The sequence below is a fragment of the Vespa velutina genome, chromosome 1, assembly GCF_912470025.1.
Source record: "Vespa velutina chromosome 1, iVesVel2.1, whole genome shotgun sequence".
In the NCBI taxonomy this organism is placed as follows: Eukaryota; Metazoa; Arthropoda; class Insecta; order Hymenoptera; family Vespidae; genus Vespa; species Vespa velutina.
In genome coordinates this window covers 14,998,812-15,023,648 of record NC_062188.1, presented here as the reverse complement: position 1 = coordinate 15,023,648, position 24,837 = coordinate 14,998,812, and the positions used below count along the sequence as shown (strand labels likewise).

General features: G+C 32.8%; 1 protein-coding gene across 2 annotated transcripts in view; it reads right to left on the bottom strand.

Annotated features, from left to right (window-relative positions):
* Positions 1 to 916: 916 nt before the first annotated feature.
* LOC124953419 (collagen alpha-1(XV) chain) overlaps positions 917 to 24,837 on the bottom strand; it is a 204,709-nt gene continuing 180,788 nt past the window's right edge. Inside the window, exons 6-24 of one of the 2 annotated variants that reach the window (XM_047504761.1) lie at positions 16,415 to 16,495; positions 12,098 to 12,179; positions 11,832 to 11,941; positions 10,905 to 11,081; positions 10,588 to 10,785; positions 6,998 to 7,027; positions 5,903 to 6,263; positions 4,729 to 5,120; positions 4,589 to 4,600; positions 4,357 to 4,461; positions 4,019 to 4,274; positions 3,802 to 3,876; positions 3,502 to 3,596; positions 3,322 to 3,414; positions 3,131 to 3,253; positions 3,023 to 3,037; positions 2,726 to 2,920; positions 2,533 to 2,648; positions 917 to 1,711 (exon numbers count right to left, since the gene is read on the bottom strand). In XM_047504761.1, the coding sequence (XP_047360717.1) occupies positions 1,417 to 1,711; positions 2,533 to 2,648; positions 2,726 to 2,920; positions 3,023 to 3,037; positions 3,131 to 3,253; positions 3,322 to 3,414; positions 3,502 to 3,596; positions 3,802 to 3,876; positions 4,019 to 4,274; positions 4,357 to 4,461; positions 4,589 to 4,600; positions 4,729 to 5,120; positions 5,903 to 6,263; positions 6,998 to 7,027; positions 10,588 to 10,785; positions 10,905 to 11,081; positions 11,832 to 11,941; positions 12,098 to 12,179; positions 16,415 to 16,495 (2,811 nt within the window). In that variant the 3' untranslated portion in view covers positions 917 to 1,416. The remainder of the gene's footprint in view (positions 1,712 to 2,532; positions 2,649 to 2,725; positions 2,921 to 3,022; positions 3,038 to 3,130; positions 3,254 to 3,321; positions 3,415 to 3,501; positions 3,597 to 3,801; positions 3,877 to 4,018; positions 4,275 to 4,356; positions 4,462 to 4,588; positions 4,601 to 4,728; positions 5,121 to 5,902; positions 6,264 to 6,997; positions 7,028 to 10,587; positions 10,786 to 10,904; positions 11,082 to 11,831; positions 11,942 to 12,097; positions 12,180 to 16,414; positions 16,496 to 24,837) is intronic. The other variant, XM_047504772.1, reaches the window with a different exon arrangement.

The following is a 24,837-nucleotide window of genomic DNA, read 5'->3' as shown; positions in this document are numbered from 1 at the left end:
AGAAAGATGATAATAAAGTGTACAAATAATACAAAATTTGGAACTAAAATGTTGTCAGTGCAAACTATATTGAAGGATAATTAGTTGTACGTTATTTTTTTTTTTTTTTTTTCTTGGGCGCCGCGGTCTAAATTACATTAAAAAGTTCCATTTATTTGCGTTGTATTCGCCGACAAGCATGCTGACAACCTAAGTATATAGAGTTACAACGTTTTTTTTTTCTCTTTTTCTACATAACTGTAATAAATTAGTTTAATGTTAATCGTAATATATTCTCAAGTTACAGACAACACTGATTCGATTCATGCTCGTGATATGAAGCGGTAATGACAAGATGGGAAAAATGTTCGTTTCCTGAAAGAGTAAGAAGTACGAACTGAACGAGTGAACTCTTTTAAATAAGTTTATGAAGATATTATTATTCGTTAGTCTGGCAGTTTACGAAGCTTTGGCAATTCTCCAAGAAATCATTCACTCGCACAGTTCTCGATCAGAAAACAACACTGTACGATTATGAGACAATTAATGCAACTTACATATCGCGCAGAGCATAAATCTGATCTTCATTTGAAACGAACAGCGACTCATCATATGGAATTCTTAATTGATGTTTCTCTTACATCTAACATACACACTCATATGTATCGGCTAAAATGTAAACGCGTCTCGATGCGCGGATATGATCTCCGTTTAGATTTACTTAGATTTTTAAAGAGCAATAATTTACGATCTAAACATCAAATCGTGATCAATCGTGCGTGCCTTAGAAATTTTTCCATTCAGAGTTTTCTCCTCTTTTTAGGACATCAGGCAAAGAGAGAAGGAAATTGAGCGCTGGACGTAGATAATTTTTTAAAGGGAACGCTTAAATAATTCGAGAGACATAGAATGCTCTGAGATTCTGAAAGTTTATGAGATTTTCTTCCTTATTCTTTCTTTTTTTTTTTTTTTCATTTTCTTTTTTTCAAAACTTATCCGCTCGATTCGACGTTTTCATTAATATTACGGTATGATGATCGATATGAAACGTTGACGAACGTAGTATGTCTAGACGATCAGTCTTCTTTTTAAGAGGATAAACGGAAACTTCTCTGAAGCGATAATAAGGGCTTTGCTTACGAGTTATAACTTTGGAAATAGAGAGGATAGTAGCATTCCAGGATATGAGAAACGAGATGAAACGTGACCGTTTCCATTCTTTTCGCGATTTGTTCACATTCATTCTAAACATTTTTGTTTTTGGTATATGTGTCGCTCGAGGTTTTCTTTTTTCTTTTTTTTTTTTTTTTTTCTTTTTTGTTTCAATGCGAGTACAGTTATCTCATTCACAGTTTGTTCGATACAATCTTTACGGTCGGTACATCTCGATTTCTATTTACATAACGGCTTGGAAATATTTATGTTTAACGAGAATCTTCAATTTTTCATTAACGCTTCCAAATGTCTCTTATAATCGCTCTCTGTCATCTCTACGTCATCTTCCACAGCATCGCTGTTCCTTCGTCTTCTCGTGACCTCGCTGGTCACTTCTATGCAGAGTAGGGCAAACTTGTTATCGCAGGAGTAACGAACTTGCTCCAAAAGCCGACCTCCTATTAGAGGTGATCCTAATCCATAACGATCAGAGCTGCTTGAATGCCAGGCATCGCAATAAGTGTCCATCGCTCGATCTCCGAGTTTGTGCGAACCATGCCATGCTACTTTCTCCGGCCTAAAATGATAGACAATTCATAATAATTCATACTAGATTACTAAAAGCTGATTTTATAAGAATTCGATAGAAAAAGTGAAATATTTATTTATTGTTTGATTTAAGATTATCATTAAACAATTATGTTTGTTCATATTTCTCTGATTATTTAAATATGACGCTTTAGAAATAGATCTCACTGCATGCTTCATTGATAATACGTAGCGTTTAGCATCGTCGATTCTTGAGATAAACGATAAATAAGGTAGTTTATGTCAGTTAATTAGATTTTTAGAAAGCCTAGAAGATAACACATATTCTAAATTGACGATATAAAAAAATAAAATATTTTTATTAGCAAGAAATGAATTTGTTATTGTGATCATTTGAGTCTAACTTTTTCGATTCATTTTGCTACAAGGGTTGCTTACAAGCACCATCTATTATTAACTTTTTTAATCCTATCATTAATCCTCACGGCAAATAATTTTGTTTAACTTAAGCTGCATAGAGCATTGTTTAAAATAAATGTTAAAAGAGTTTCTCATTGATAAATGGCATTCCCAAGTAATATTATCGATGAAGTTTGGACTGATGCCTATCTTCAAGTCTCGTACTTAATATCTGTATACATATATATATAATTATAAATTAAATAATTATCGAGAATAAATGTAATAGATTAATAATAATCTCAAATAAGGTAATAAAAAAGAAATTGATTATATATTATAATATTTTACTATAAATAATTGAACTATTCGAAATTGCTTGTTTTCGTTTCTAACAATTTCATATAGTATTGATTGATCACTGTTATCTTTAAAATTATTATTAATTACCAGGCAAAGTCTGTTAGAATATTTTTCCCATTGAAACTATAAATTCTTGGGTTTTGAGAAAAGTAGGCTCCATTGCCATTGAACATTTCTTTCCACGAATTGAAAAGAACGTCACCCTGAAAATTTTCAGATTTTATTTTTGTTTATCCTTTGAATAATAATATAATAAATTATTTTTTATTAAAGATTTTACCTTGATATTAACGATTGGAAGATCACGATCTCCAAGTCTGACGATACTATCAACGTTTTGCACTCTGGAGCTTAAGAATGCACGGAAAGTACCTCTTAAGCCTGCTCTCTTTGCTTGACGATAGCAAGCGTAATCTGCACCTCTTACACCATGCATGTCTCCGGTAAATGGTTCGTTTAATGCTGCCATTCTTAACTAAAAAATTACATACATATCATAATAAGTATATACTTATTAATTAGATAATGAGCGTAATTAATCAAAATGTGTCTTAAATAATGACATAATTTATCTTACCATTCGAGGATACCACTTGATAGCAGAAAGAAATTATTATTTTCAGTTTAAAATCGGATAAATTTATTTAAATTTTCCTATAAAGTATATTAAATAAAGATAACTCACTCCTGTACCATCCGCCTTCACTGGTATTTGATTTATCAGGTTTGAAGCTTCGAAAGGTGGATTTGCTGGAGGTGGTGCCGTTGTTGGTGGTGCAGGAGTTGTTATTGGAAGAAGGGAGCCAAGCTGAAAGATACGAGATAAGTATACAACAGTATTAAATATATGTTTTGCATTAAAATTGTTATACTAACTGCTATATATTGCCATCCATTGTTAACTCTTACAAGCAAAGCTTGTTCGTCTATGATATATGCCAGAGTTCCAACTGGGCTGACACTTGACATCTACGATATCAAAAGAAAAGCTATTAATATAAAAAAGAATTTTTGGAAAGTATTACTGTAATATATACAGGTTAATAATATCTTTACCTTTGTCATAGCTTCCGTATTTTGAAATGTTACTGCTCCTGGGACAATCTTTGTCGTACTTTCCAAAGGACCTCTCGTAGCCGCGGTAACAGAACCTTTAATGGAACGGTATAGGTTTATTGATAATAAGTAATCTTGTCTATGAAATATATAATTAAACTAACAAGATTTCGCAGATTTCTTTTATTTTATTAACACAAACGATATTTAAATGAGAATATATTTACGAGTTTCAATGATTAACAATGATTGATATAATATTATGAAAGTTTTCTGTGTTATGGTAATTTATGAAGCTACCTAAATGTTCCTTTAATTCTTTCAGCTGCTTTAATTCACGAAGTGCCTTCAATTCGTCCAAACTGCTTCTGGGTCCTTGCGGTACGCACGTAAGCAAATTTATGTTTAAATTATGAGGCATTCTCATGGGAAATATGTATATGCATATATTTCTACAAACGTTGCCATTTATACATTGACGCTGTTTTGTTATCTTTAGTTATGCATGGTATCCTACCTTGTCTCATTCCATAATAATCTCTTTCTCCGAAAATATGACTTCTACCAATTCCTGGTTCGCCTTTTTGCCCTATCAAAGAGAGTCCAGGCGGACCTGGAGGTCCTGGGGGACCTGGAGGTCCTGGTACAGCAATATAGTTTCCTTGAGAAGATGGGCCAGGTGGACCAGGTGGTCCTGGTGGTCCTCGTTGTCCGTCTCTTCCATGCTGTCCTGGAATTCCTGGCATTCCATCATCTCCTTTTTCACCTTTCCTCTAAAATAAACGATGTGGTATGTGAGCATATTTTATCTGTTTTTTTTTTTTTATCTTGAAGATTATTATACAAGAATCTTACACCAACTGGGATTCCATAAGAACTTGGTGCTCCTGGTTCTCCTTTCTCTCCTTTCGATCCAGCCGAGCCTGGACTTCCTGGAATTCCTGGTGTTCCAGGACGGCCCTACGAAAGTTTATAAGACAAGTATTAGTTATCGGAAATCGATAAACACGAATCTTATTTCCTCTCTCCAAACAAAATTTATATTTGTACTTAAATTCTCGTTCATTATTTTCTTTTTCTTTCTTACCTTTATATTATTCTTCATGCAGCATTAAAAGAGAAATATGCATGAGTTTATTCGATAATATAATGCAGGATATGTAAAAGAGTTTATTCGGGTATAAAGAAATCAAATGATTAGGTAAGAGAAATTTATTCTTTCCTTACCATCCATCCTGGTAGACCAATTTCTCCCATTATTCCTGGCTTTCCGGGTGGTCCAACAGGACCTGGTGGTCCAGGACGACCTCTTCTTCCTCTTTTACCTTCTGCACCTTTTTCTCCTTTGATGGTAATATAGTCACCGGAATTGGCGATGGCAGTAACACCAGGAGGACCCCTTTCACCCCTTTCTCCTTTCAAACCCGGAATTCCAGAAGCTCCGGGAACTCCGTCCTTACCGGGTTCGCCTTTATCTCCTTGCGGTCCTTGAATTCCATTTACACCCGGTATACCGGCTGGTCCGGACTCCCCTTTATCTCCTTTTTCGCCTTTAGTTCCTTGATCGCCTTTGTAACCACGTGGTCCGGATTCACCCTTCTCACCCTTCTCTTCTAACCCTTTACATGAATTTCATAAATCACTTTATGAACGGAGTTAATTCAGAATTTTTGTAACTATAAAAAAATTATTTTGTAACTACAAAATAATTATTATTCTATTTATCGATTGATTTTTTAACACGATAGTTATTAAATTATCGAACGTTTTAATCATTAGTAAATATTCCATTCATTGAGAATGGACAATAATAATCATCGTATAAAAATGGATTTTTACGAATCGTTTCTCTAATCGTAAAAGATACATATAAAATTACAATGCAAATGTAGAGGAAATTGGAAAAAATACAATCGTATATTTACTTGAATAGAGTGAATTAATTAAAGTATTCTAATTAAGATATGCATTTCAATTAAAAGAAAGAAATATTTTAGACTAAGGAAGTTCCTTGAGTTCCAAGATATTTGGTAGTAAAATAGTGGTACGGAACCATTTACGCTTTGTAGAATTTGCATTCAGTGAATTTAGTTAACGAATAAGCGTATCAAGTTATTTTGCCAGCTGTTGATAGAGAAGTAATACTGTAGTACGAGTTGGAAATAGAATAGATCTCGTTGTACAAAGCAATGTTTGCGAATATTTTATGATTTCGTTTAGATATTCTAATAACTTTATCGTTGATCTTTATACATTATATAATATTTAATGAACTTCAAGGAGGTAATTATTGAAAATTTCACCTGAATCTCCATTATATATTACACAAATTGCATTAATAATTTTATCTTTATATATGATTTTTAATAAATTTGAATGAGCTAATTATTGAAATTTTTACCTGTATCTCCAACGTTTATACCACCTGGACCATTGGGTCCTGGTGATCCTGGTGGACCAGGTGGACCTGGTTTCCCTTCGGGCCCAGCATCACCCTTGTCACCCTTTTCTGCTGGTCTTCCATTCTCTCCAGGTGCACCAGGAAGTCCTGGCGCTCCTGGAGCACCTGGTTCTCCTTTGAATCCTTGTATTCCTCTTGGACCTTCCTTCCCGTGTTCTCCTTTTCCACCCTTGTGACCAGGTTCTCCCTTAACGCCCTTTCCACCTGGAATTCCGGCTTCTCCTTTTGGACCAGGATTTCCTGCTGTACCTGATTCACCTTTCTGTCCTGGTAGACCTGGTCTCATCGTGATACCTTCGGTCTAAATAAAATAACAAATATTAGTTATATATTCTTCGATCCATATTTCAAATCGTAGGAATGAATAAACTTAAATAGATTTAGATTGATAGTGATTTAAATTATTAAGTTGTTAAAAGATCCTTGAATTTCATTCTTCCATACAAATTCATCAATCTAGTTTCATATATTGAACAAAGTTATGTATTCTCATATTTTATATTTATATAGGATAAAACATTTAAATAGAAATGCTTGAATTAGTTTGGTTATATATATATATATATATATATATATATATATATTTGCACTTAATAAAATATTATAGTTTTTGAGAAGATAAGTATAGTGATAGAAAAATTTTTCTTATACATAAATAAAGCATATAAGTTTATGCATAAAATTTGTAGATACTCATTGAAAAAAGGATCGAATATATAAAAACGATACGATTTAGTATCTTTGTTAGACTGTTTTTAGTCTCTATAAAGATAAATAATTAATGTAACGTCTCAAGAGGTTGCTGCTGAGAACAACTTAATCTTTGATATACGTTTTAACGGAGGAAAACATTGCGTAGAGAAGGACGAACACTTCAATTTATGGTCGGAGATTCGTCATAATGTAGTATCATTTTCATAATAATGTTATCTTAATTACGCACGTCTCTTAAATAAACGATGTATCTGTAGCGTAGATTTAGGGTGGAAACAACCTTACGATGTAGGCATTCAAAGCATGCCAATTGGTACTCACCCTGTAAATGCCTCGCGGCTTCCAACTGGGCTGCATGAACATAACAGACGAAATTTCTCTGTTTAATCATGAGAATAAGGAGCAAAGCATATACACTCGACGTAAATGTAGATCTCGCTTTCATCTAGCATTAATGGTTATAGACGAATAATAATAATTCTTTGACAATCGTATCTATCAATTTAGCGATAAGTTAATTATCTGTGCGATCTAAATGGAAAGAATGAATGAAAGAAAAAAAAGGAACATCCTCTCTTATACAATATCTTTGTAATCTTCTTATATAAGACCTTAAATACCTTCATTATGCTAAATTTGAAAGTTTTATTTAAAACGCTTTTAAAATTTTTCTTTTAGGTCAGTTAGAAAACTAAATGTATATAAGTTCTTAATAAAAGTAAAGTCTAATGTAAAAAGATTCTTTTGTCCTTTTTTATCTACAAAAAGTTATTTGAGGTATTAGATGTGACATAAACGTCAACGTGTTAATTTAGGAAGGTCATGTGTTTTTGTAAAGTTTATGTATGACGTTAGACGTTTCTCTTTTTTTTATTTTTTTTTTTACGATAACACGCGGCTAATTAACGCGAAAAAAGAAACAATTATGGTTTATTATTTCATAAATTTTTATAATAGTGACTTGTGTCTTTTGTTACTTTTATAGTTTGCCTATATTTCAACGTCCAAATTTGTCTCATTAATTTGTCATTCTCCGGTGTATAGTTTCCTTTCGAGAAGTTCCAAACTCTCAAGTAATTTTCGCTGTATCAAAGAACTTCTCTTTTTTTTCCCTCATCCCTACTCCCTTTACTCTCCCATTTTACTTGCCTGTTGTTCATCGCGAATTTATTCTTGTAGTTTCCGAAGGAACATGGAATTTCTCAGAAAAATCTCTGAAGACACAGTTCTGCGGTATCTCAAAGCCTCCCTAACGTGAAATTAAGTAACCGATAAGAATCTCATTGAACGTTATTTTCGGAGTAATCTCATTAGAGTAGTTTTTAGAGTAGTTAGTAAGGATGGTTGCAAAATTTGTTACTCGATGTTAATGCTTCCTCTCTAATATGGAAAGTGAATTTTTTTCTCCCTTTCTTCTTTTTTTTTTTTATTTTATAAATAACAATTACGATTTTAATCAACTTATCTCATAGATGTGCAACGAACACAATAGAACATTGATTAAATGAAATATTAATTGTCTGAGAAATTAATAACTTTATCACCTATAACAAATGTATATTTTTTTAAATAACAAATATTAACTTTTACTACAGTTCGTATTGAAAATTTATTCGATTATCCAAGAATTACTCATCGATTATTAATTATCGGAAATATATTATCGTCCCGACATTATTTCGGATAAGATCAATGTTCTACCGTATTAGTTCTCAAATTCTTTAAAAAAGAATGGTTTATTTCGTTCAAAAAGTATTATTTATTTCGTTCCACTTTCTAATCGTGTATATAGCCAAGGAAGAAAATCTTTGAATAAAAATAGAATACGTATCGCACCGTAGGGAATAAATAATGGTTTATGCGATAACGAGTGAATCTCAGGCAACATGCTACTTACCCTTTTCTCATTTTATTCGTGTTCTAATGTTTCACTCGTATTCCTTTTCTTTCATTCATTCGCATCTCCTTTCTAACATGAAGAACTGATGTATTTATGCGCATGAAGTTACAACTTGCACTTTGAAATTACGTTTCGAACGATATAGATCGTTCTAAACCGTTTCTAAACCATTTTATTTTTTCACGTTTTACACGTAAAATCATTCGTATGTACTTACACGCGTTATTTCTTTTTTATATTTATCACAGATAAATTTTATACAAGATCGAGTATTAATTATAAATTATTTTCACGTGAAATCGTAGATAGACGATTTCTTATTTATTTATTTATTTAATAAAATTTTATATTTAATATATTTTCAATTTGAAATCGGTGAAATAAAAAGAATAAAATGAAAAGAAAATCAACGTCGAGTCGATGTTTCTTCCGGTCATTGTACCTTTCCAAGGAGCTCGATTAAGATCGTGGTAGAAGGGTTACCAACGATCCCTCTTCCTCGTTAAAATAAAAGCTAAGGGCAACAAGGACGACGAGGCAGACGCTCGCGTTTAAAATATTTAAGCTCGATCCGCGCGCTCGTCTTAGAGAAGAAAACTACCGAATTAAGCGTTACTGTCGGCCTGAGAAATCGCCGTAAAAGAGAGAAAGAGAGAGAGAGAGAGAGAGAGAGAGAGAGAGAGAGAGGGAGAAAGAGAGAGAGAAAGAGAGAGAGAGAGAGAGGGAGAGAGAGAGGAAGACGGAGAGAAAGAGAAAGAGTTAGAGTTAGAGAGGAGACGACAATGGAAGCAGTCTGCTTAGAAATTCGTCGAGTTGGTGTCTGTCTGGAGTCTAGCGCCCGAGGAGTAGCATGAGAGAAATAGTGAGTTCGTTAGGGCGCATAAGAACTGAGATTCTTAGGAAAGAGGATGAGAGAAGAGCAAGAGGAAAAGAAAGAGAGTATGTGTGTGTGTATGTGTAAGAAAGAGAGAGAGAGAGAGAGAGAGGCGAGGAAAGATCAGCTAAATGCTGACGATGCATCACACGTTGTTACGATGTGCAGTTCCTTTGAAATCGGTGAGTCATATCGTAAGGAACACGCTCGTTAGAGTCGAATATTCGTTTCTTTGATAAAATCATATCAGAGACGTAAAGTCGACGATCGGAAATTATATGTAAAGAAGAATGTCAAGATATCATCAAGGGTACTTTTGTCATTCAATAACGATTGAGAAGCAATATATCTATTCTATTATCATAATCTCTTCCTAAATTCTTTCTTTTTCTTCGTCTTTTTCTTTCTTGATCATTTCGATGAGAATCATAAAGGTAATTGATCATTTGTTATAATATAGGAACGGATGTAATCATTTTCAGATAGGTAGGAGAATTCATAATATAAAATGAAGTACACTTTGAGAGGTCGAATTTCATGGTATCTCGATTTCAGAGTACCTTACCGACGACTTTGTTGGTAAGGAACTCGAGCACTACCTTTCTCATCCTTCTCCTTTTCTGTATGTTCGGCTCGCGTATCGTGTGTGCTACGGTTATCTTACGTGAGTTCGCATCGTGAGAAGCTCGATTTCCCCGAGGAATACAGAAACCAATTTCTAGGCTGCCTACTACACCGCGACCGTCCGACCGACCAAACGTTCGACCGGCCAGGTGAAAGACAGAGACTCAAGAGAAGGGACGAAAGTGGCTGAGGGAGTTTGTATCTCGTGAAAAGCTTGTCGTATAAAGGGACGAGAGATATTTCAGTTAAGTGTTTGCGTGTTACGTGAGTGTACCAATCGTCTGAATAAGAGTTGGGTATATTCGTACTGTCAAGAATACACAATCTTGAAATTTTAAGAAGGATTAGTAATCTTTGATATAATATTCTTTACGCACGTTTTCAATTTGTAAACAAAATTTCTATGTTTCCCATGAATTAATTCAATGTATCATATTTCTTGTCGATTTTAATTTAATTTTTCTTCCGGTTTGATCGTCACAATATGAATTTATGAAAAATACGTCGACTTACATCGTAGCCAGAGAATTCACCCTTGCCCGGAGGTCCAGGAGGTCCTTGAGCTCCCTTTTCACCCGGTATTCCATCTCTGCCTGGTTCACCTTTTTGTCCTTGAGGACCTTCGGGTCCAGGTATTCCTATATCTCCTTTATCACCTTTTGATCCAGGTGGACCTTGTAATCCTCTTTCTCCGGGTGGTCCTGCTGCACCCTATACCAAAAAATATCTTTAAATGATCGATAATCGATTTGTTTTTTTTTTCTTCTTTCATAAAGAAGATCAATCCATCTTATTTCATTACTTATAGTTGAAGAATTTATTTTACGTACAGTTAGACCCATCTGTCCTTGCTTTCCTTCCTTTCCAGGAACACCTGGTTCACCTTTCGGTCCTTCGATCATTTTTGGCATCGTAAAGGATGTCATCAAGGCCGTTGCATTACATGTACATTCACCTGGTTCTCCTTTAGGACCCGCCGGACCGTGTGGTATTTTTATTGGCCAATCCTAAAAAAAAAAAAAATAAAGAATATTAGATTAATGAAAAGGCAACGAAGTTTCAAACAAAATTTTTTGTTGAATCGCGAAGCGAATTCAATGGCAAATGGAACGTATTCATATATCGAATAGCTATGATGCCAATATGAGTGTTATGCACAGTGTTTCCTGATATGCGCTAGGATATTCTCACGCTAAATCAATTCGCTCGAATAATCAGATGAATGACTGATCACGAATACGAACGTGTCATATCCGTGTACCGTAAATACGAACATCACGTATTATCGACGTGCCAATGACTTATATAACGTCATGACCATAAGGGTTCAACGGAACGTAGTTATTTATTAAGACATACAGAAAAAGATATGTTTCATTTTTTTTTACCAATTTTAGGATTGGGAATTAACGTGTAATTCTTTATTTAATTTATCATAGTTATATCTCGGTTAGAGGTATATAAATCAAGGTTTTACAGAAGGTATTAAAAAAGGCTATAGACTGAACGAATTCCGAGGATCAAAAGTTTTTTGGCAAAATTTCAAGAGAGTTTTATCCTAGTATCTACAGTGTGTATAAAAAAATATATGTCATATTAATATATAATTTGTATACACGTTATATATATGACAGATAAAGATGAGATTATATTTTTTATTGACTTTATCGTACTTTTTGATAATTGTCGACAGAGAACATTTCTTTCAATATACAAATACTATTCTTTTAACGGAATCAATAAAAAAAATTTTGCACCTCATCGTTTGGATCATATCCAGGTCCAGGTGGTCCAGGAGGTCCTGGTGGTCCTCGAACGCTTTCGCCCTTATCACCTTTTTCACCTTTCTCACCTTTCGGACCTTTGTCTAAAAGAAAAGAGATATTCTGAATATTTTATTTTTATTTGGAACGGCATTCACCGATCTGGGGGGCTGGGGCATTGCCCTCTTTTGAATTTCTTACGAAAGATATTATTTCACAGAAAGCTACAGCTGCGGCTTTATGTAAATGCTATTACTCACAGTCTGGATTGGGAGGTGGAGGTGTGATGAACGGCGGTGGGTTGCCTTCCTCGTTTTTATCTTCGTCGTATTCTCGATCGATCTGCGAAGGAATAATGGAGAAAAATCGATAACGTAAATATATGTGCACGCGTTTTATCATCAAGAAAAAAAGATCATGAATTTGACAATATTACAATTTAAAATAGTTGCTCGTTCCAATTTAATTTCACGCTTTAATTTACGTATTTATGCACATATAGATATATAATAACAATTAGACGTTAAGATGATTATGAAATTGGTTATTAATTAAGCGCTTATATTATTTTGCAAATTTGTTTGATTAGTAAATCGTATTAGACTTTGGTATTAACAATTCCCATATAAAACATTCATTCGTATCATTAAAAAATAAGCAAATTGAAAATGTTAAAAGCCATATCGGTTTAATATGAAATAGTGAAGACAGTAGGTTGTATTAGACCTGGGTATTAATGATTCCCATATAAAATATTCATTCGTACTGTTAAAAAATAAACAATTTGAAAACGTTAAAAGCCACATCAGTTTATTATAAAGTAGTGAAGACCGTACGTCGCATTTTCGCTGAGGTTACCACTCGATGGATGCTTTTAAAGCGAGCACATAATATTAGACACTGACGGTGATTAATGAAGTTTCAGGCAAATCAGGCGGTCGACTGTACGGTTAGCACACACGACACCTGCCCTAAGTGTTTTCCAATAATTATTAGTAATGGCGCGGTTTTATCGAAGGGGGTAGTCGTCCTTCGTTCGACATTTTTCCGTGATCGACGGACATTATTGGGAAAATATCAATGATAGAACGAATTTGATCGTTAATTTTTTAAAAATTCGATTATGAATGATGAGTAGGATTTAAAATAAAAATTTATTATATAATTTTGCTAGAACATGTACATCATTAAACATAGTTTTATATTTTTTTTTACAATTTTTGTTATATTTTCTATATTAGTATTTCATGCAAACTCACATACTCAAATTTTTATTAGAAATATGCTTTCTTTTTATATTATTTTTCTCTTGTTTTTCTTAACTACGCATATATACAAAAAGAAAAAAGAAAATAAAACTTCTCGAAAAGATTCCTAATCGGATAGTTAAAATCATGACCATGCACCCAAAGCATTCTTCTTCCCTGTAACTCACGTATCTGCTTTACCGCAATGCTGCATTGCCGCTCTTCGAATCATTGACATTTCAACAGAACGTTTAACGAGCAACATTTTTATAAAAATTTCATATAAAAAAGGTTGCGAAAGTGTACAGAAAATAATCAATTAAAATTATATTTCATATTAGAAGATTTAAGACATAAATATAAAAAATTTATAAATAAAATAATTGCACGATTATAATTAATGATCACGGATAATCGTCATTTCATGTAATTGCTTGATTATCTTTGTAATTTATTAAGTACTAATCAACCACGTTTCGACAATATAGAATAGCAATCTGATCCGTAATTCGTCGTTCGTTTGATTTTCTCTTTCGACTATCAGAGGTAAACATTTTCGTTACGCGAGTTCCGTTGCCATTGTTAATTTCGTGTTTTCCTACATGCTAGAGTGACGTATGTGTAGACAGATATAGATAGACATACATATATGTATATACGTGTAAACGATACTTGAACATAGAAATCCCTTCTTTGAGGCAATAAAAATTTCGTATAATATTAATTTTATATCATTTGTATCCTTATCAGAGGGGGAGAAGAAATGATTGGAAGAGACGGAATATCTTACAATATAAAGATAAAATAAAATTACGAAGCCAAAGTTAAGTCCAAAATTAAGTCCTAAGGAAAGTTGAAAAAAGTTTTCTCTTGAAATCCGTCGAAACGCTTCTTCTCATCCTTAGCTTTATTTTTTAACCTAAAAAATCAAAGAGCATGACGAGACAAATTCTATGACGAGACTGAAAGAGCATGACGTGTCTTTGTCCACTAATAAAGCTTATTTCGTTAGCTTCATTGATCCTCGAACGTTGTGCCGTGGTGGTCGTTAACAGGACATTCGAAAGACGTATCGTAGATAGTAACAGTCAGGATGAAGAGAACATATCTTAGATAGGAAGGTGACCGCAAACCATTTTCCAATCCGTCCTACGAAGAAATGCATCCATTCCTATTGGCGTCTAGTGAAATTGGATTGGCTTAATGAATTTATAGTACAGCTGCGAGTTTAGGAAGTGGGTCGAACCAAAGACAGGTTCATCAAAATACTATTGGCTCAGGACGTTTCTTGCACCATGTTCTGTTCTGATTCTCGTGACGGAATCTCAGATGCTTCGCTTTTAATGAAAATATCCATGTTACCCTCTATTAATCATTATTACTTTAGTTTTGGAATCATTGAATTCTTTTTAATTGATCACGAGATATACAAAGCAATTAGTTTGGATAAAATAATTATTAGATTCTTTCATTAAATAATATTTTTCTGATTGTAGTATATATGAATTACTTTTTTATATTTATGATTTGCGTCTGTTAATCTTATTTTTGCATTCTATATCATCAAAGTTTTCTTTACACATAATCAATAAATAATTAAGTCATTTAATAATAAAATTACTAAACAGAAAGTTTTATTTGTTCAATCGATCTATTCTCTAAAAGAAAGTTGTTAAAATATTTCGTACGTCGAAGTATTTTCGTTATAATACAAATTTCGATCGACAAAAATCGCATTCGTATTCTTATCGCCAGCCGTTCTGAACGAGCCCTTAATTCTGCGCGCGTCGCATCAGATGGCACATGGTGTTACAATCGACTTCGTAAAGCGAGCAATCGAATGCACATAAAAATGAACGCGCGTGACATTGCCTGCAGAAAGATTTGATTTGAAAATTCGTGAGACCGAGTGAAAATCTCGAGTGAGAATGGGAAGGTTTTTTTTTTTTTTTATATATTTAAACGTTCTATCAAATTTTTAATCACGTTCGGACAATGTTACTTATGGTAATAATAATTCGTTGATTTATTCAAACAGAAATAATTTTTTTATTTTCAAATTTATCTAGACTTTGAATTAAAATAGCAAATATTATTTCGAATGTTGAAACATATTTATTCATTCGAATTTAAGATTTTTAAATTTTATAAAGATATATGAAAAATGAGATTCAAAGCCTTAGACATGATAGAATACATATACATACATATGAAGGTTTCTCATCTTATGAATACTACAAAAAGCAATAATTAGATGACGTTATCCTGTTTACTCGGAGTTTACCTCATGGATTTCAATTTGCACATGTCCATCTTCATGTCCAGCAAATTAAATTGTCCTTATTCCAAAGGATGCGCATGATAGCGGTCGGAATAGAGATCAGTCTGGAATCTCTCACGGTGACCTTACGTTATTAAATTATCATGGTTGAAGGAGGAAATTGTGCACGCGCGATCGACCAACTGAACAGTATTGTAGTTAAATATTAGTTTCTCGTATAAGGAATTACTTTTGTTAATTTCCTATAGAGTTAAATGATTTTAGATTAATGGATGTTCAAATTGTAAAAAGGATTGTGTCTTATTGTTAAAGATGCAAAATAACAAATATAAAATATTCAATTAATATTAAACCTTGTGAGAAAGTTAACGGGAAGAAATTTAATAGAGTTAGTACATCTTTTTGAATTTAGTTAGTGAATTTTGGTACACGTGATAGAGATCCGTAAACTTCACTCGGATTAAGTCAAACTCCATAATGACTGGGGTGGATATTGAAGCATGAGATCCGTAGTAAAGTCGCCATTGCGAAATCCTAACAGCATTCGAAGATTATCCTTTCAGTATTTACGAGATTATCTTCATAACCCAATTCCTAGATTTCTCTGTCTCTTACGAGACGATTGACATCCTTTTGAATGAATCCTTAGTAGGATGTCGTTCTTCTTTGAGGATTATTATTTGACAATCTAAGTTGAAAGCTTCATTTCGATAAACCGGTGTGGCATGTTTTAGTCAAATTAAAAGCGAAGCTCGATTAACAGGAATTTTAAAATTCGTTTTATTTAATAATTATTGCAATTCTTCCAATAATTATAGAGAATAGTTAATTGTTTCGATAAGAAATATCCAGTTTAGTAGGTTATCAATTTCGTTAGTAAAAAACGGCACACAACATAAAAAGCTGTAGAAAATTTTTGTTAGTACGAATGTTGTAAAATTCAAAAAAGGTATAATTTTTATTTAGTGAAACTTTTATTTAGTAAAATTTTTATTTAGTAATTTTTATTTAGAAAAGAAAAAAAAAAGAAACTTTGAACTCTTGTCTACCTTATCCAAGTCAATTTCTGCCATAACACTGAATGTATCGACATCCTGATCTCCGGATCCAAATTCTCCGTCTGAGAGAAACTATAAAGAGAATATTACATTAGCCAGTTTCGAAATACTATAGTAATCGCGCTTATAACTGCTCGTCCCGTTTCTCTCCCTGCGACGTCCTAATTATAGTTTCATAGCTTCGAAATTCTTCGATATCGCACGATGTAGCAGCGCATTAAATTAGACGATAAATCGTTCGCGTATGTCGTGGATGTTCATCGTATTAGATTGCATCCTGTACAGCCGAGATACAGCTGGCGAAGTTAATGCGTTCTTGAACATAAAGTTGGCCATAGTGTTGTCGAAAATTGGATACTTGCAAGTTTATGATCTTCAGCTTAACCCTACTGAATTATCAACTTTGTAATATACAACGAGTGCCTCGTTGTTTCTACGTTTCTTGTAGGATATTCATCTATCTAGGTAATGATTTCACTCATGATAATCTCATTCTACCTCTGTTTGGAATATTAAATGTTAATTATACAACGTTACTAATTACAACGTTTCTAAAGTCTATATTTTCGCGTTGTTTGGATTACAACATTAATGTAATATCATAAATATATTCTCTAATGTTTCTCTTTAATCTCTTTTTCACATCGTTGATCATAGAATAATATAAGAGAAATATGTAAATTGCTTAAACAGATATTACCAATGCTATAAATTATGTAGACGGAATATACGAGTTTCACAGGATGATTTTTTACTTGTAAAAGTAACTTAAATATCTTAAACGAAATGATTTATTAAATTTCAACTAAAAGTTACGTATTCTGCGTTTTTCATTTAATAGATTTATAATTTAAAGAGTGATGCAACAGCGTAAGCTAATTATACTCTGGTGGTAACGGGTATATTGAATTTCGTCGAAATTTGTTTAAAAAATTAGTGGTATAACCGAGACAAGCACTCATGAATATTACACATAGAGATACTCCCTCGTTCGGACCACTCTGTAGTATATTAATATGATCATAGTGAAATATCGCATATGCTTTTCGTTTATGTGTATGCAACGGAATCGAGTTAAACTTTATCGCATTCCAGTGATTTCTGATTTGGCACGTGCTCCTCTCAATTATTCAAATTCTCTGCTTGCATTGCTTCACGGAGAGGAGATACTCTGCACATTTCGAAAGCTAAACTTTGCGAAACGTGAGTACGTAATTACTTGAAGATCTATTTTCGGCTGACTTGAAAACGTCATCGAAAAATAATTTATGCTTGTAAGGCTAACAATAACATGAAATATTAATACCACTTATTCCACATTAGCTATTATTTCATAATAATAACGCTATTTATTGAATTGTAACGCTATTTATTCAATAGCAATTGGTTCATCACTATCCACGAAGTTATTCCAAAATAAAAGAAACCGCCGATTATTATTTTCAAATGTAATAATATTATGTTAATGTTATTAATAATGTTAGATCGAAAGATAATTCTTTAACGTATTCCTTTATTGTACCAGATAAATAATCAAATATTTAGTACTCAGCAAATCCATACTTTAGCTTATTTGATATAAACGAATCTGAAAAATTTAACTCTTTCTATTGATTAATAAACATAGATTTATAAATTGCTATTCACACATACACACACACACACACATACACACACAGAGAAGAAGGATACACTCGATCTCGATCACGAAATGATCGAAAATATCTAACGTTATCACCCAAGAAAATATTATTTCTATTATTCATTAAATTATAAAAGATACGAACGTGAAATATCAGTAACCATGAACGGGCTTTATTTACGATAAGTTGAACAAATCGTAAGTGGTTGAGAAATTAAGAAAATTCTCACATTCAATCGATCTTCTCTTTAGTCGATCAGTCTTTCGGGTTGTATCGGTGAAACAAAGTGAAAATAATTCCTCAAATCTTTTTTCGAATCTATCTTAATTGTGAACTTAGTGAATTGACCCTATGCTTGTTTTTCAATTCGAAGATTTTAACTTAGTTTTTTTTTTTTTTTTACCATTTTCATAATTAACCTTTCCCTATTCCATCCTTCCCTCTTTCCCTCTTCCCCTTCGAGATTAACGCTTTACTAAATTAATTACGATACGTTGGCAATCTAATAAATTACTTACTTTGATGAAATTACTTTGTTCACCGACTTAAAGAAAAACGCGAAAGTCTAAAACAAAGGAGATTAATGATGAGACGTAAATTGTAATATTCTATGATATCCTTGCGGAAAGTGCATGACAAAACGTCAAACGATCAAAAACTTTCGGAAAAAAAGATCGTGGAATAGTTAAAAGATAATTAAAATTAATTTCCTTGTCTAAATAATGTCTTTCAGAGAATGACGCTCGATTAAAGCGAGATGTCTTATGGCTACAGTGTTCTTCTTGGATTTTAGTTGGAATACGATTGTCCGATATGAATTTGGAAGCCGAAGCTGCGTCGTGGAAAAAGTTTAATTAAATGATCTTAAACTTTCTCAGTCTAACGATGCGAAGAACGAGGTGCAGCGTAGACGAAATACAAACGTTTATGAAGAATGATTTTAAAAATGAGAAAAGATTAAAATATTCATTATATGTTGTAACGATCATAATAATAATAATAATGATGATGATGATAATGATGATGATGATGATGATGATGATGATGATGATGATAATGAAATTACTCATATAAAAAACCTACAAAAGTATAATCTTTACGATTAAAATGTTAAGTAGTAAGGCAAACTGAAAAATTAACTCGACTGTCTCATCCGGAGAAACTTAGCTCTTAAATGTTTAATATTATTTTATCATTTAATTGTACGTCAGCTCTGATAAAATGACTAATTTTATACTTTATTTCACTGTCTATTATCTTCGTTTTATCGTTTCTCTCCTTTTTTCTTTTTTTTCTAAATCATTTTGAAAATCATTATCTTGATACGATAATTTTGAGAGAAAAACAACAGTCGGTGAACATTTCTGTTTTGTCTTTTTTTGAATTTATCTTTTTTATATTTCACCTATGAAAAACGTTGACGTTTTGATAAAAATCTAATGAAAGTTTTTCCAATCCGTTTAAGTTCTCGCTGTATTTACCTCATTACGTATATTTTCGAAGTTACCAAAAGTTTTTACAATATTTCGAACTTTTTTCTTTATTTCCCAAATGAACGTAATAACCAATGTAATTTATTTTATGTGCTTACCAATCAGAATGACACGTTTTCGAAAAATGGTATGTTTTTTTTTTTTTCTAAATTATTTTATAACTATAAGTACGCGCATGTTACGTTCTATCTTTTTACAACGAAGTATCGTGAATTTCACATGGTTGTGTGTGCATGTATGTGGTGTTATACGAAACGATGAATTTTAGTTGGCCCAGTTTGGATTTTCCAGTACAGACGATTGAAAGAGATTTATGTCAGCTGTCGTTGTATCAGATGAAAAAAAATCAGATTATTCTTATCGTATATTCGAAATTCAGTTAGCGAGAGAGACAGAGAGAGAGAGAGAGAGAGAGAGAGAGAGAGAGAGAGAGAGAGAGAGACTCGAATTTTATTGGAAAACGGACATGTTATAAGCAGTAGTATGTATTATTTCGCATATATTTATTTTGGTTTTTACAAATCGATATTGAAAAATTTTAATTTAGTTTCCTTGTTTGTACGTATCTATGCGTTTGTAAGTATTATATGTATATGCATATATGTGCGTGTGTGATACCTTTCTATGGGATTGTTGTAACGACTCGTATTTGTCACCATCGATATAACATTGATTTTAATTCTATCACGTGATTTTTTAGAAAGGACGTATAAGCTTTTAAGATTTCGGTTATAAAGTATTCGAAAGTCGCGTAACAGACATTATGATTCTTTAGAATGTTTCCATCTATCTTTTTCCTTTCCTTTCTCTCTTTCTCTCTCTCTCTCTCCCTTTCTGTGTCCTTTCTCTCTTTCTCCCTCTCTTTTCTTTCAAGACCTTTTCTTCATTTCCGTTCTGCTCTTCTTTTCTTTTTTTCTCTACCAGCAGAAACGTATTTAACGTCCCATGAAATTAGAACCCTCGACACCTTTGAGAGAATGAGAAGCGCGAAATTTCTCTCTTCCAGTTGCTTGCGATGACTTCGAAGAATATCTCTTTCTTTTCATTTTCTTATTTATTTCTCTACCTTTCTTTTATAGAAGAGATATACGTGGATGACATATGCAATTATATTCCTTTCTATCGAATGTTCGGTTCTTTCTTATTCTTTCAAATTAATTTCATTTATACGTCATTGTTTGTAACGAGTTTTGTTGTAATGTCAAGTTGAAAAATGTACCGAAAGGGACGAGTTAAACAACAACCTCCATTTACCAAAGAAAGTAGGACAAATTATAATTGTTCTAATTGAATCGTCTGCAGAGCATGTTACGAAACTACGCACCGGCTATGCCAGTGAAACAATTTCATTTTTCGCCAACCATGAATCGTTAAATGGTATTAGTAGAAAATTCTTTAAATATTTTTCGTTTATAATTGGAATTAGAACGGATTTCAATGGTACGATGTTGATATCAATTGTAGCAGAAGAACGCTTATATGTTGTGAAAGAACTAAGTACGTGAGCCTCGCATATATTGCTTTAGTTAGTGGGATCACGTACGAGAAAGATACATGCGAATTTCGTGAGGTATATTCCGAGTCTAAAAAAAACTTTGTTAGGGTGTTTGTTCTTTTGGGATTAATTAAATAATTGAAATGTTTGTTTACTTGTATATACTTATTTATAATTACTTTTTATCAATTTGTTTCGATTTGTTTTAAAACATTTCGTTTTGCATCATAGATATCGTAATATTTATTTATTAATCAAATATATTTTTACTATGATATTTTACTTTTAACTTAACTCTTGTCAGTTTCCTTTTTAGAATCATTTCATTCTCCACGCTTTTGCCGATCCGCTAATGTTGACTTCTTTTTTTTCGATCCCAAGCGAATTGCCAGACACAGCCATGTCGAGGACGACATGCCGCCGGCTCAGACATGAATTTGGATTATTGTTATTAGCATGAATTTTCATGAAACGCTCCAACTGTGTCCCATTCTTGCCTCCAGCGACTTCACAGGAAACGACTCGCGAATAATAAAGGAAATTTTTGGATATAACTTTTTCGAAGTGATTCTATTGTTTCAACGTTTACATCTTACGCGATTCTAGCGTGTTAGTGACTCATTGCAAAAGAAATTATTGACAAATTAGGAGTCATTATTTCGGAAGAGTTAGACGAGTAATTCGATCTTAAGATTTTTACGTATCTTATAATTGGTGATATGTGTGGCCATAAAATTCATGTTACATCCTTACGAAACTTTTGATCACTCTTGACCATATCATCGACCGACATACGATCCCTGTAGTTTTGTTGAGACGAGCTCTTCTTTCCTCCTTGTTCCAAGCATTTCGTGTTATCTTTTTAACTTTCTCTTTCGCATCCAATAGCTCGATCAACCGGTCAGATTGGTCTCGAGTTTCGTCCGATTCTAGCGACGAAAACCTATCGTTATTGGCATGTCCATCGCGCTTTGTAATTCGAGCATTCGATTATTTTCATCCGATCCTTTATTCGGTAGAAAAAGCAAATCGATGATAATATCGACGATGAAATGAACTGTAGTTTGTTTTTAATTCGATTTTTGCAATAATCTATTTTGACCCAATGAAGCATACAATTTCTATTATTGATAATCGAGTTAAATTCTCTCATCGAGGATGCTATTTACGAGATATATTCACTTTAGCTATGGCAAGCGTATTATTTGTACGTTTGATGTATTCTGCCTGCAGAGATATACATATAATATGTACAACAAAATATATATATATATATATATATATATATATATATATATATATATGTATGTATGTATGTATATAATTCGCAAATTAATAGTCTAGTTCACGTCACACGCTAGTTAAGCGTTCTAAATGTTATATGGTATTTGAAATTTATACCAAACTTACTGTACGTGCCATATAAATACTGCAACATCTAAAGATTATTACGAGAATGTTGGAACTTCGGATCTTAAAGGAAATTTCTAAAAAAAAAAAAAAAAAAAAAATTGTCAGTATTTGTATCTTCAACTTGAATTTTGAATGAAAATAATTTATTCTTATGTTTTTTTCCTGGCAAGAGAAAATTTGTCCATGCGAAATTATTCAAGATTTTTCCAATCCACAAATTTGATCCCTATTTCAAAATTATGTTTGTATTTTTTTTATTGTAATGTCACGCAATAATAAAAGTGTCAACGAAAATGCCTGTGGATTTGCCATTTTAACAGAGTCAGCTTTGTGTTAATCTCGATTCTTTCGTTCTTCTCATATCCACATTATACCAATGACAATAGTCTACATGATGGGCATAAATTCAGATTTGTCTTTCAATTGTATTTCAAAAACGATATGCACGTTTTTAAATTGATTTGTTTCATTTTGCGAATAAAAAGGATAATCCGTTTATAATGACAAATCAAAATGTTTTTCTTAGAACAAAGAGCGAAAGGTTAAAATTAATCGATGATAATAAATTAGGCGAACAAGAAAAAGGAATTTTTTTCTGTACCCATAACAGTTACTTATTACGAATCTTATTCTATGGAATTGTATTGCTGTTGTATATAATCACATTTTCATTTCGTTTCCTCGCCTTAAGTTTTCTTCTTTTTCCTTTTCTTATTTATGAAAAGAAGGAAAAAAAAATGATAATAGTTACACTTCATACCTCTATTTTAAAGCAATGAGTACATTTGTACATCTATACTCGCGTGTCCTGTATCGTCGAAACTTCGGTGAAATTTCATGAAATCAGAGCTTCACCACAATCATAACTCTTCCCTCCACGATGCTTGCAACTTCCATTAGGTATCTTCCTCTACCTTTCGTAAACCGAAGCGCATCTCGCTTTTTATCGGCACAAAGCACGGAACGATGGCAGAATTCTCAAGCCACGAATGCTGTTGCCAAAGGAATGGAATTATTAATCGCGGAATTTCCTTTTGCCTTAAAGAATTAACCAATATTAAATAATTTTCTTTTCATGCTTTCGAAGGATAACTCTAAAAGGATAATCGTTCTAGGAAAATAATATATAACTAAAGCGAAGGGAAAAAATGTAAAACTTTAAAGATATTTTCTCGACTTGAAGTTGCATCATTTTTAAATGCATGATGATAATTTTCATATAACGTATACGTAGCGTATTGAAATTAATAAATAAAATCGTTCGACATCGCTCACGCCACTTTTATATAACATTTATGATGCATTTAATATGCTTAATGAAAAAAAAGAATAAAAAAAAGACCAACTCAAGTGTCAATAAAATGAAGTTTTGGCTTAATGCATCAACCGATCGGTCGAGTGTTTCGCTAGCTACAGTTACTGAACTGCACTTAAATCGATTTAATTACTATATCGAGTTCGGCGAACGTTTGACCTCTTTCGGTATCAATTTTGGGTTTCATGTAACGCGAAAGGCGAAGTTATAAAAGTAAAAATTTATCGTTCCACGGAGTTTACATTTATATCGGTGAAAATTTTTAGTCAAAATCAAATCATTTTGATGAATTTGTATTATTTAGTATTTTAAAATTATTTTTATCATGACAATAATTCATTCAGTATTCGACTAATAAATATAATATTTGGACGTATAAAAAACGAAGAGAGAGAGAGAGAGAGAGAGAGAGAGAGAGAGAAAGAGAGAAAAGAAAAGAAGACTCGAAGAAAGGAACGTTTCTTAAAACAAGTTTCTTTTGGTTGCGTTTTAATCGAGTTTGATGGGGAGAGACGCGTGCATAGTTTCCTTGGTAGAGTTAATGATACTGTCAGGCAACACGTAGGCTCTGTCAAGCTAGATAATTGCTCGATCTACAACTTGGAAAACACGGTACATCCCGTCTGAAACCTTAACGATCACGTGTCAGGCTGCCCCATATATTGGTCTAACCTCTTCAGCTAATCGGGAGTCAGACTAAGCAAACTTTGGGGCGGATCACGTGATTAACAGCACCTTTGAAAAGCCGCAAGGCCCTGTCCTTTGCCTTTAGACATTTAACCTGACCTCTCTAACGGTTATTAAAAATAATAATTATAGAGCCTCTGATATTCGAATGTTACTCAATTTAATGGTGAACAGGTATTTATGAGAATCGAAACGTGAGACTTCACTTATGTATAATTGTATCTTGTTTCTCTATATTAATTCTATTAAAATCACGAAGCGACTGTTTATTTGTTTATTATGTGCATAATTGAGTGTAAAAGTCGAATATGTCGACTCTCGTCGAGTATTGGTCGAATTTATGGAAATTATGTATTCCCATTCTATTG